The sequence below is a fragment of the Pipra filicauda genome, unplaced genomic scaffold, assembly GCF_003945595.2.
Source record: "Pipra filicauda isolate LSUMZ 115617 unplaced genomic scaffold, ASM394559v2 scaffold596_size400887_pilon, whole genome shotgun sequence".
Taxonomy (NCBI): Eukaryota; Metazoa; Chordata; class Aves; order Passeriformes; family Pipridae; genus Pipra; species Pipra filicauda.
Window position 1 is genome coordinate 97265 of NW_024104749.1, and position 11242 is coordinate 108506.

An 11242-nucleotide genomic window follows, 5' to 3' on the forward strand; every position below is an offset into this window, starting at 1 on the left:
CAGGGCTTTTAAATCCCTCCAGGGATGGGGACTCCACCACCTCCCAGATGGAGGCAGCCTGATCCAATGTTGACCACCCTTTCCCTGAAGGAATTTTCCCTAACATCCAATCTAACCCTCCCCTGGCAGGCACTGAATACCACTTCAAAAATAACTGCACAGTGCTCCCTCCAAGCCATCACACGTTCCAGGGATGCCTAAAGGCTTCTCAAGGGACTTTTGTTCGAACCCGAGCCATGGACCAGCTGACAAGACATGAAATAAGGGCCTGTGGATATGCCCACTATTTCAGTGTCCTCACCAGGGAAATCCCTGGAATACAGTGGAGGAAAAACTCCTCAGAGAAAACACAATCCACACGTCAGTAGAAGGGTTTCAAAATTTAATAAGTCGACACGGTGAAACAAATTCAAGAATCGTTAAAACACGAGAGTGAAGAAACAAAGTTTCCGGCACATACTTAGAAAAAAAAAAGACATTTCTCGTATCACAAAGAGATAAACCCCCCAAAAAAACCATTTGCTCTGGTAAAAAAACAGCAATGCTGGTCCCTGCTGGAAGTGGGAATGTTGTAAGAGAACCCTTAAAAAAAAAAGAAGCACCTGGAATTACATAACCGGTTTGGGCCTTAATTTCTCCTCCATGTAAAACAGTTGGAAAGAGCCGAGTCCAGCAAGGAAGCCAACGCAGACACTGTCCATGGGCAGAGCTCAGGGCATCACCTGCGAGTAAGTGTGGGATAAACTCCCAGGAAGGAACCCCTTACTCCACAAAACTCGGAAAGCTGCCGTGACGCTCCAAGCAAGGCCTGGGAACAGGAAAAGGAAAGCCAAATACATTCTAGGGGAGGTTCGTTCGAGCTCCGCATCGCTCGTCATTCCGACCACAGGGACATTCCAGTGGTGGAGGGAGAGTCAGGCACCGGGTCGGGCTGATGTGTCCCCTCTCTGCCAGAGGGATGTTTGATCTCTGTTGGGCAGGGCTTTGGCACCCAGCAGTGGTCACCCGTTGCTCTGGAGGTGCCTGTCCAGGAACTGGGAATAGCAGTGCAGGGAACAGAAGTAGCAGAGGATGGGAGCGTCCGTCCCTCCCATGTTGTCCACGAGCACCACGGTGTGAGCCACGTGGTGCAGGTTCATGGTCACCGTGATCTGGATGAAGCTGCTCAGGCAGGCACTTCCACACTGGCAGGTTTTAGCCACTCCCAGATCCTCACAAAGGTGGGAAGGAAGGAGATGGCAACCGTAAGGGATTCTGTGGAACGAGAGGAGTGAGTGTGAATTCACTGCAAAATTAACCTCAGAAACAGTGACAGGCACAGGCACCAGCTGGGAGAGATGACATTCCGAGAGCACAGACATGGAAAATCTGGGATTTTTCGGCTGGTTAGGAATTAAATGCCAAGACAGTCAGTGAAAACATGCACCCCCTTTACCCACCCGAGTGCCAAGGACCTGAACTCCTGGAGACACTAAACAGGGAGACAACAGCACTCCTGACAGCCTGGGGCACAGCCAATTAGGCAATTAAAAAGAAGATTAAGCATAATGAGAATTAGGGAATTAAGTGAAGATTAAGAATAATGAGACAACTGGGCACATACTGTTCCTCCCTCATGTCACCCAGGGAGATCGCCGTGTTTCACCCTGGCCTCACGCAGCACCCACAGTTTACTCCTCCCTCTCTTCCACAAAGTGGAAGCAACATGAAAACACAACTCAGAGGAAAGAGGAGATAAAATGAGCCTTTTTGCAGCAGTGCCACCACACTGCAGGCCTTAAATAAGGTTCTCCTTAATACACAGCTCTCTCCATCCATCGTGTCACCGATGACATCCAGAGTCAGGAGCAGGAATTGCTTCTTCCTAAATTCACAGCAGAGCGGGGTCAAGTTTGGGGTACAAAAGAAATGATTCCCCTGAAGTGTTTTTGTCAAGTTCAGTTGAAGTGTGGGTATCACCAGTGCCCAGCAGGCACTCCAGGCTCAGATCCCACTGACTCACATCCTGCCTACACCTACGTTTCCCAATCCTTTCCACATACCAGCACTCACATTATGAAAACTCCTGTGGGGGTTTTTTTTAACCACCTTAATTTCAGGACACCCTTTTTTCCCGTCAGGAAAAGCATAATCACAGCTCTGGTACTTTCCCAGAATGAAGACTGATTTCCAAACGTTTATTCTGCATCTTCCCTCCTTCTGTTTTGTCCCTTTCTCAAGGTTTCTACAGGAACTGAGCACTAAAACCTGACCAGCACTGAGGGATTGAATTCTCTAGAAAACCTCTATAAAAGCCTTAACATTTACATCAAACCCACTGCAATTTATATAACCTTGGGAAAGGAGACACGTGGGGGTTGATTATAAAATCAGCAAGGTCAGAAGTGGGTGTTTTGGCCCAGAACATGTGCTGGCTCAGCTCCCTTCAGGGTGTGCCCGTGGATGCCTTTGGTGCAGATTTCTGTGCAATTATCCCGAGTTTGTGGGGCACTCCCCACCCCCAAGGCAGGAGCGGGCACAGGATGGAGATCAGGGACACTTCAAGCCTGTCTCTCACCCTCCTCTGTGCCAAATTTCCATCTTTGTGCTCCCTTTCCACCCAGAACAGAGTGGGAGCAGCAGCAGACTGAAGGTTCCCGGTACGCCAAGGATCACGGGTGGAGCTATGGAAGTGGTGTGAGGGAAGAGGAGGGAGCTGACAACAAACAGCAGCCTGGCAGGGTGATATTTACTTGGTGAAATAATAATTTCACAATTACTATTGAGAATTGGGATTCTCTGAATAAGCCAGAACGCCCTTACTCCAACCCCAAAGTAAATTAGGAGCTTCAGGAAAACCTGTGGCAGGGAGAAGCCTGCAGCAGAAGTGGGTCAGGGTTGTAGAATTGATTCCCTGCCCCAAAGCTGGCCAAAAATATTCTGTTTATCCCCCCCCCCGGTGGATAAAAACACTTCAACCCGTAGCTTTGCCTAAATGCTTCCAAGGCACCCATTTCCTGATGATTTTACAAGTGGAATTCGAAGGAATTCGAACCTTGTGAATTTAACAGGTGATGAGCAACAGGCACTGAGGGGAAAAGAGACAGCCAAGTGAGGAAAGGTGGGAGTGGCCGGGTGGGAAGGGAGCAGTGCCGGGCGGGAAGGGAGCAGTGCCGGGCGGGAAGGGAGCAGTGCCGGGCGGGAAGGGAGCAGTGCCGGGTGGGAAGGGAGCAGTGCTGGGTGTGCACCTCCCGCTGCCCTTACCTGTGATTTATGGTGGCTCTGGCAGCACACTCCAACAAAGTCAATGGGATTTTCAGCTGGATGTTGGGCACCAGTGGGTTGGGCTGCTCAAAAGGATTCCCAAAGAGGTCCAGGTTCTCCAGAGAGAGCCTCCTGAAGTCGCTGGGCAGGAAGGGCAGTTTGTTGCGCGCGGCCGACAGGAAGCGCAGGCGGCTGAGCTGCCCGACCCTGCAGGGCAGCCGCACCAGCTCGTTGTCATCCAGCTTCACGTTGACCAGCCCCCGCAGCTCACAGAACTCCAGGGGCAGCGCTCGGAGCCGGTTCTGGCTCAGGTCCAGGAACTGCAGGGATTTCTGCAGGCTGGAGCAGCACAGGGCCCCGCTGAAGGACTCCAGGTGGTTGTCGTGCAGGTCCAGCTCCTGCAGACACACCAGGTCCCCGAGGGTCGCCGGCAGCTGCTTGATGTGGTTGTGGCTCAGGTCCAGCTTCCGCAGCTTCTTCAGGCAGAGCACGCGCGTGTCGACCCGGGCCAGTTTGCAGTAGGAGGTCTGCAGGTGTTCCAGGGAGTAAGGGAAGCTCTTGGTGAGGGGATAGTCCCTCCGGGAAGTTATGATCATTTTCGTCTTGGGTTTTTCCACTTCCGAGTTCTTTGCCGGGACCAGAGGGGAGAGAGGGAGAACTCCGGCGTCGGTGCCTTGGTGAGCCAGTCTCAGGGCTGAAAGGAAAGTCTTTAAATCGCTGGCATTTGCCTGCAGGAAAACACAGTTGTGCAGTTAAAAGCCCATTATCCTCCTGCTCGTTTGTTACTGACACCTCCCTGTGTGTATCAGGAGCTACCAACTCAGCAGGGCAATGGAATGGGACAGGGAACAGCTCTGTTTACAGCATTTAAGAACAAACACGACCTCTTGGAATAATCCAGATCAAACTGTGCTGCAGCACCCAGGAGAGGAACAAAGCACTGAATTCACAGCTGAAAATAAAGTACTGAAAAAAACCCTCAATGCCCTGGGATCTCCCTAAAATGCAACACGATAAAGGGACAGCTGTGAACACACACAGGGAAAATCAGAGGCCTAAAACCTGAGACAATTTCTGGAACTTGCTAGGAAGGAAAAAAGATGGAAGCTGGGAGTAAATTCATCAAAAGGAAGGTGGAAAGCTTCAAGGCAGGTTAAGTCAGTGCTTCTGGCCACACACAGCTCTGGCTGTGCCAGCAGGAAAATGGACCAAATAACTGACCAAATAATGCTTCAGGTGGGATATAACAGAATGGCAGCAGAATCCCAGAATGGTTTGGGTTGGAAGGGACCTTAAAGCCCATCCAGTCCCACAGGGGCACCTCCCACTAGCCCAGGTTGCTCCAAGCCCCATCCAAGCTGGCCTTGGACACTTCCAGGGATCCAGGGGCAGCCACAGCTTCTCTGGGCAACCTGTGCCAGGGCCTCCCCACCCTCCCAGCCAACAATTCCTTCCCAATACCCCATCTAAGCCTGCCCTCTGGCAGTGGGAAGCCATTAAAGCTTCAACTGACTCTCAGTAAGGACAGAGGTTCAGGTGACCTGTGTTTTAAATGAAGATCCAGAAAGCTCTGATGTATCTGTTGTACTGCTATAATTCACTTTTATGAACAGGAGGGCCACCAAATACTTCTCTTCTGCATTTTTCAGCAACTTTCTATTGGAGCTGATGTGCAGCTGACAGGCTCTTAAGCCAAAAAGTGAATTCTAAAATAAAAAGCACGTTGTATCCATAAAAGAAAAGAACAAACTTGGAGTTTTGGCACAATTCTGGGAGCCCAGAGGTTGTCACTCTGTTCCCTGCTGTGACTCACCCAAGCCCTGTGTCACCAAGTGGTGACACCACTTCTGCACCTGAAAGACAGTTTTGTTCCTAAATGTGTTTAGACCAAGTCCCAGAGGGTGTACATAATGTACACAGTGAACATAATGTACTATAAACACCCAGCACAGGATGTTGGATATAATTCTAGATGCTCATGGGAGATAAATTAAGGCAATAAAGATCCAACCTATTTGACTGCATATGCAGAATAAAAGCCTCAGTCACAGAAAGGATGTTGAGTAAAAGAGTTTAATGTGCATCGATGAGACATCTTAAATTTGGGTTCTGGGTATGGAGCATGCAAGAGGAATCTGGAATACTGTGAGATAAACTTTTTGACTTCTCACTCTCCACCAAAATTCAGATGAAAGGATGCAGAAAAGGATATTCTGGGTCTAATGCAACGTGCAAGAGCTTTCATTTTTGCAGGACACAGAGCACATTGGCTTCTGACAGGGAAAAAATTACTTGGATTTGGGCTCCTCCTTTTCCATTTAACCCTTTCGACAGGTTCATAACATTTAGGCTGCCTTCCACAGAAAAACAACAGAAAGTCAAACTGCTTTCCAAACCACCAATCAACGTTATTTGCCTTTGTTTACACATCCTGACTCAGAGGTTTCAGAAAAGAACTCTGAGGTTTAGGAAAACCTGTCCCACTTCCCTCTGCTACAGGGCCACAAAACATTCCTGCTACAGGCACAGAAAGAAGCGACAAGAAAATTTACTGTTAATATGTGATTTTTAGGGTGAGTTTAAACGTTATTAAAAACCACTTTCTCCTGTGAACTGCAAATAAATACACTGTGTTGGCATTAAGTGGGATGGTGCCTTTGCCCTGACCCAGGTGTGCTCTGAAAGCCACAATGGGCACTGATTGTCCACAGAAATGAGAGTAATCTCCTTTTTTTTCCCATTAGAAAGAAGGTAAGGAACAACTGTTTAATGGAATTTAAGGCCAAGCAGCAAGACTGTATCAGAGGGATGAAAAAAAAGAAAGTTTCTCTCTAAAGCTGGGAAGAACAACACAAAAATGGACTTTTCTGCTCAGAGAACATAGCCCAGAGAAGGGGGAATGGCTTCAAACTGAAACAGAGCAGAGTTAGATGGGACATTGGGAAGGAATTCCTGGCTGGGAGGGTGGTGAAGCCCTGGCACAGGTTGCCCAGAGAAGCTGTGACTGCCCCTGGATCCCTGGGAGTGTCCAAGGCCAGGTTGTCCGGGAGCAACCTGGGCTGGTGGGAGGTGTCCCTGCCCGTGGCAGGGGGTGGTATGAGACGGAATTTGATATCCCTTCCCGCCCCGCGGTGCCGGAGCCCTCCGGCTCCCCCGGTCGGTCCCGCACGCACCTTGCTGAGGCGCAGATCCACCGCGGGCTCCCGCAGCCGCACCGTGGCCTTTCCCTGCTCCACGAACCTCGTGAAGAGCCGCTCCACGTTCTGCTGCACCTGCGGGCACAGCCGGTCAGCGCCCGCCCCGGGCCCCCCCCGCGCCCCGCCCGGCCCCGCCGTGCCCACCTTGTAGCGGGCCCCGGTGCGGTCCCGCGCCGTGCACACCATCAGGTAAACACCGCCACCGCCACCGCCCGGCGGCCGCCCCAGCGACACCAGCGCCCGCGCCGCGCGGCCGCGGCCCTGCAGCCCGCAGCTGGGCAGGAGCTGGCTCAGCACCTCCACCTCGCACCGCAGCCGCATCCCCGCCCCGCTCCTGGTGCTGCTCCCGGCTCCGATCCCGGTCCCGGCACCGCCACCGGCCAGCGCAGGGCGGGCGGCGCCGCGGGGGCCTCCCGCAGTGTCCGCGCGCAGCTGCTCGCCGCGCTGCCTGCCCGCGGGGATGCCGCCCGCCGCCGTGTGTGCCCGCCGGGATCGCGGCCTCGCTCCCGGTGAGGGAGCCCGGTGAGGGAGCCCGGTGCCCGCGGGCGGGACCGCGGGGAGGGAGTGGAGAGCGGCGGCACCGGCGGCACCGGCGGCACCGGCAGCGCGGGGCCAGACCGCGGGGCCCTCGGGGCGGGGCCCTCGGCGCGGGGCCCTCAGTGCGGGGCGATGGCGCCCCCTGCTGGGGGCGGGTGGCGCATGTTGGCGGGAACGGGGCAAGGAGGGGAGAGGGAGGGGACGGGACATGGAGGGTGTGGATGGGACACGGGGGATGTGAGGGGACATGGAGGGTGTGGATGGGACACGGGGGATGTGAGGGGACATGGAGAGTGTGAGGGGACACGGGGGATGTGAGGGGACATGGAGAGTGTGAGGGGACACGGGGGATGTGGGGGCATGTGGGGGGGTATGAAGGGCAGGGAGTGTGAAGGGCCATGGGGGGTGTGAGGGGACACCGGGAGCTGAGGGCTGGTGAGTGTGATAACAGCTCAGGCTTCCTAAACGACAGGAGGAAGCGGCGGGAGCGCTGTCGGTGCAGCCGTGTCCGCCCCGAGGGCACGAGGGGGATGCGGCCATCGCTGCCGCGCCTCACTCCGCCCAGAGCCGGCTCCCACCGCGCTAACCAGGACTGGGAGGGAAACAAAATAAACCAGTGGCCCCTTTCAGCGCTGTTTCATCACGTTTATTATTTAACGACACGATCTGGGCTTGGAGATTGGCGGCGTGCTGTTAATTTTTGGCCGAGCGGCGGGTGTGCGGTGGCGCTCGGGCCCATGAGGAGGCGCTGTTGGTGTGGGGTAAAATGGGGTGGGTGCGGGGTCAAATGGGGTGGGTGCGGGGTCGTGTGGGGTGTCGGGGGTGGTTGCGGGGCAAAAGGGAGCCCGCGTGTCTCTGTGTTGCCCAGGCTACGCTGCAGGGCCTGTTCACAGGCGCGATCCCGCTACTGACCGCCACGGGAGCTTTGACCTGCTCCGTCTCCGACCTGGGCCGGTTCACCCCTCCTTAGTCAACCTGGTGTCCCGCAGCTCCCCGCGGGTCACCATATTGATGGCGGCCTTAGCTTGGACGCCCGCTCGGCACAGCGCCCTGCAGCCCAGAACTCCTGGGCTCAAGCGATCCGTCGGGCTCAGCCTCCCCGGTAGCTGGGACTACAGGCGCGCGCCACCGCGCCCGGCGCTCCCCCCTCCGGCACAGCGGCCATACGGCTCTCACCGCCGTGACGTCACGGGGCGGGGCGACAGCGGGAGCCGCCCCACGGCTCGCGCGGCTCTGACGTCACGGAGAGGAGGGATCCCCCCACAGCCCTCCCAGCGGTGACGTCACGGGCTGGTGTGTGTGTGTGTGGAGCGGTGACGTCACGCGCGGCGGGAGCCCGCGCCGCGGTGCACGCCGGGAGCCGCCGTGAGGGCTTTAAAGGTGGGGACCCGCCGCCATCTTCCTCTCGCCGCCGCGCAGCCATGGGGCACCAGCAGCTCTACTGGAGCCACCCCAGGAAGTTCGGGCAGGGCTCCCGCTCCTGGTCAGTGCCACTCCTTGGGCAACCGCCTCGCTTCTCTTCCCCTTATCCCCCTTCCCCATATTCCTCCTCCCTATATCCCCACCCCTCACAACTCCCCCTAGCCGCCATTACCCGCCCTGACGCGCCGCGCTCTCCTCTCCCCTTCACAGCCGCGTGTGCTCGAACCGCCACGGCCTCATCCGCAAGTACGGGCTGAACATGTGCCGGCAGTGCTTCCGCCAGTACGCCAAGGATATCGGGTTCATCAAGGTGAGCCGCGGGACGGGGCGGAGGGCTGGGGGGGGCCGGTCCCCGCTGACACCTCTCTCCCTCTCTTGCAGCTCGACTGAGCGCCCGGAGGATGAGGAGACAGCCGGGAGCTGCCGGGGCGTCCCTGGGCCTCCCTGGCACATCCGCAGCGTTCCGGCTCAGCCTCACTCAATAAATGCTCTCCCAACCCAACTGCTCGGTGCGTGTTTCCTTCTGTAAAGGTTTGAGTGGCTGCAGGGGCTCCTCTCCCTGCGATGGTGTTCTCAGAACACGGGGGACTGTGCTGGGGCTGCCCTGGTGCCCTCGTTCCCTGCCTACAAAACCTGGTGGTCTCGATGGTGTTTGATGTTCGTGTGATGCCCCTGAGCCTTCAGGTTTGCAAACGCCAGGAATGGTGAGCTTGGAGTGGTTGGGAAGTGTCTGACCAGGCAGTCTGCTGGAATGTGGCTGCTGGTCTTGGAATTGTGGAATAACTTGGGCTGGGAGGGACCTTAAAACTGATCTCTTCCCACTTGCTGCCATTGGCAGGGACACCTTCCACTCTCCCAGGTTGCTCTAAGCCCCGTCCAACCTGGCCTTGGACACCTCTAGGGATAGAGTAATCACGCTTCCTCTGAAAGGAGTGAATTAATGTGGTTGTAGCCACATACCTCTTCCACTTCATCCAACGTTTCCCGAGGTTTCCAGGCACATAACAGTTGTAATATGATGGGAATGAAAAGGGTTGTACAAAGGCCTGGAATTAGGCTTTCAAATTCCCTTAAAGGGGGGGCGGGGATTAAAAGTGTCCAGGTGCTGTCCTGCTGTTCAGGCTGGGTTGGGAGCACCTCAGCTGAGGCCCCACTGCTGTGTGTGGGGTGACTGAGCAGGGGAATGCTTTGCTCACACCTGGGATGGCACATGGCTGATCCCTCCCAGCTGAGTGCTCTGCATTTCCTTTGGGAATCCCTGATTGCCTGTATTTTGTGTCCCTGGTTATTAAATTAACAAGGTGGGGCGGTGAGGAGGGAATGGGAACAAACCCACTTGTGCCCTTGGCAAAAGCTGGAGGGCCGTAGGGATGATCCCAGGGATGGTTTGGGTTGGAAAGGACCTTAAAGCCCATCCAGTGCTACCCCCCTGCCATGGGCAGGGACACCTCCCGCTAGCCAGGTCGCTCCAAGCCCCGTCCAACCTGGCCTTGGACACTTCCAGGGATCCAGGGGCAGCCACAGCTTCTCTGGGCAACGGGTAACATGGTGTTGGCAGCAGCAGCACAGAGCTCAGGGAGCTGCTTTTCCCCTGATTGTCTGGATAAATTCCCTCTGAGCTCTGTGCTCCTGTGAGCAGCTGGTTTAGGAACTCTGAAACTAAGGAAACTTGGGAAAATGTGGGAAGTAACTCACAAGTGTGACAACGTGAGTTAGAGCAGCTCTACCTGGGTTAATGCATCCAGTGCAAAGGCAGTGGGGACAAATGTCCTGGGAAGAGGGTGGGGATAGTTCATGGCTGGGGTCAGGAAGGCTGAGGGTCACTTGGAGCTGAGCTTGGCAAGGGATACAAAGATGAACAAGAGCTCATCCAGCCAGGGAATATTTTTACAGTGAGGGTGGGGAGGCCCTGGCACAGGTTGCCCAGAGAAGCTGTGGCTGCCCCTGGATCCCTGGAAGTGTCCAAGGCCAGGCTGGACGGAGCTTGGAGCAACCTGGGCTAGTGGAAAGTGTCCCTGCCCATGGCAGGGGGTGGAACTGGGTGACTTTAAGGTCCTTTCCAACCCATTCCATGATCTGGGGAAAAGGTGGTGTTACCATCCCAAGAGTTGCTGCCGGGGGATTAAACCCACAGCGAGTTTACAGGGGAGGAACAGCAAAATCCTGAGACACAAAATGAGGTCAATTCATAGATAAAACCTGATTATAAAATAAAGGGTGACTGTGGATCTGCCTTGCCCGGGATTTCCATGTTCCCTTTTACTTGGGCAACTGCTGTTGGACCGAAGAGATTCCTGGGAGGGTTCCTACATTCCATCAAGGTGCCAGTTCCAAAACGCTGTTCAGGGCAGTGCTGCCCAGCTGGGAAGGTGATGGTGAGGAAGCAGCTTCCTTTTCCTGCTCTTCCTACCAAAGCCAGCCCTGTGTGGCACAGGGATTTGGCATCACTGGGAGCTCTGCCTGCTGCTGATCCAGATTTGGTGCTGGATTAGGGAAGGGTCGACCTTGCTGCAGCTGGGGATGGTAGGGCCTCTCATTTTTTGGGTGAGAAATGGTTAAATCCTGGTTCTTATTGGAAAACCATTCATTTAGAAGGTTCTACACTAAAAAATAAAGAGATTTAGTTGCTCTGATGGTGGGTTTGGGCCTTTTTCTCCCCAATTTCTGTGGATGGACACAGGGAGGTGACTCCTGTAGGCAGTGTTCTGTTTGGCTTTGGTGTGATCCTGAAAATTCAGAAAGCACCAATTGCCTTTTTAACCAATTAACGAATTTCTTGTGCTTGGAGGGGTTCTAACTGAGGTGTAAAATTTGCAGAGAAACACAAAATCAGCGAGTGAAGA

At 55.0% G+C, this 11242-nt stretch overlaps 2 protein-coding genes and 1 long non-coding RNA gene across 3 annotated transcripts; 2 read left to right on the forward strand and 1 right to left on the reverse strand.

The window, feature by feature from the left end:
- Positions 1-365: 365 nt before the first annotated feature.
- Positions 366-6894, reverse strand: LRR1 (leucine rich repeat protein 1). The gene is made up of 4 exons (XM_027744458.2): positions 6585-6894; positions 6417-6515; positions 3244-3971; positions 366-1254 (listed from the first exon to the last, which is right to left on the reverse strand). The coding sequence occupies exons 1-4, from the start codon at positions 6759-6761 to the stop codon at positions 1002-1004; spliced, it is 1257 nt and encodes a 418-aa protein (XP_027600259.1). The 5' UTR covers positions 6762-6894; the 3' UTR covers positions 366-1001.
- On the forward strand, positions 6752-7606 carry LOC120324571. The gene is made up of 2 exons (XR_005565986.1): positions 6752-6949; positions 7450-7606. It is a non-coding gene; the product is annotated as an uncharacterized LOC120324571 (long non-coding RNA).
- A 715-nt stretch (positions 7607-8321) lies between these two features.
- RPS29 (ribosomal protein S29) lies at positions 8322-8901 on the forward strand. The gene is made up of 3 exons (XM_027744450.2): positions 8322-8460; positions 8610-8709; positions 8781-8901. The coding sequence occupies exons 1-3, from the start codon at positions 8399-8401 to the stop codon at positions 8787-8789; spliced, it is 171 nt and encodes a 56-aa protein (XP_027600251.1). The 5' UTR covers positions 8322-8398; the 3' UTR covers positions 8790-8901.
- The last annotated feature ends 2341 nt before the right edge of the window (positions 8902-11242 follow it).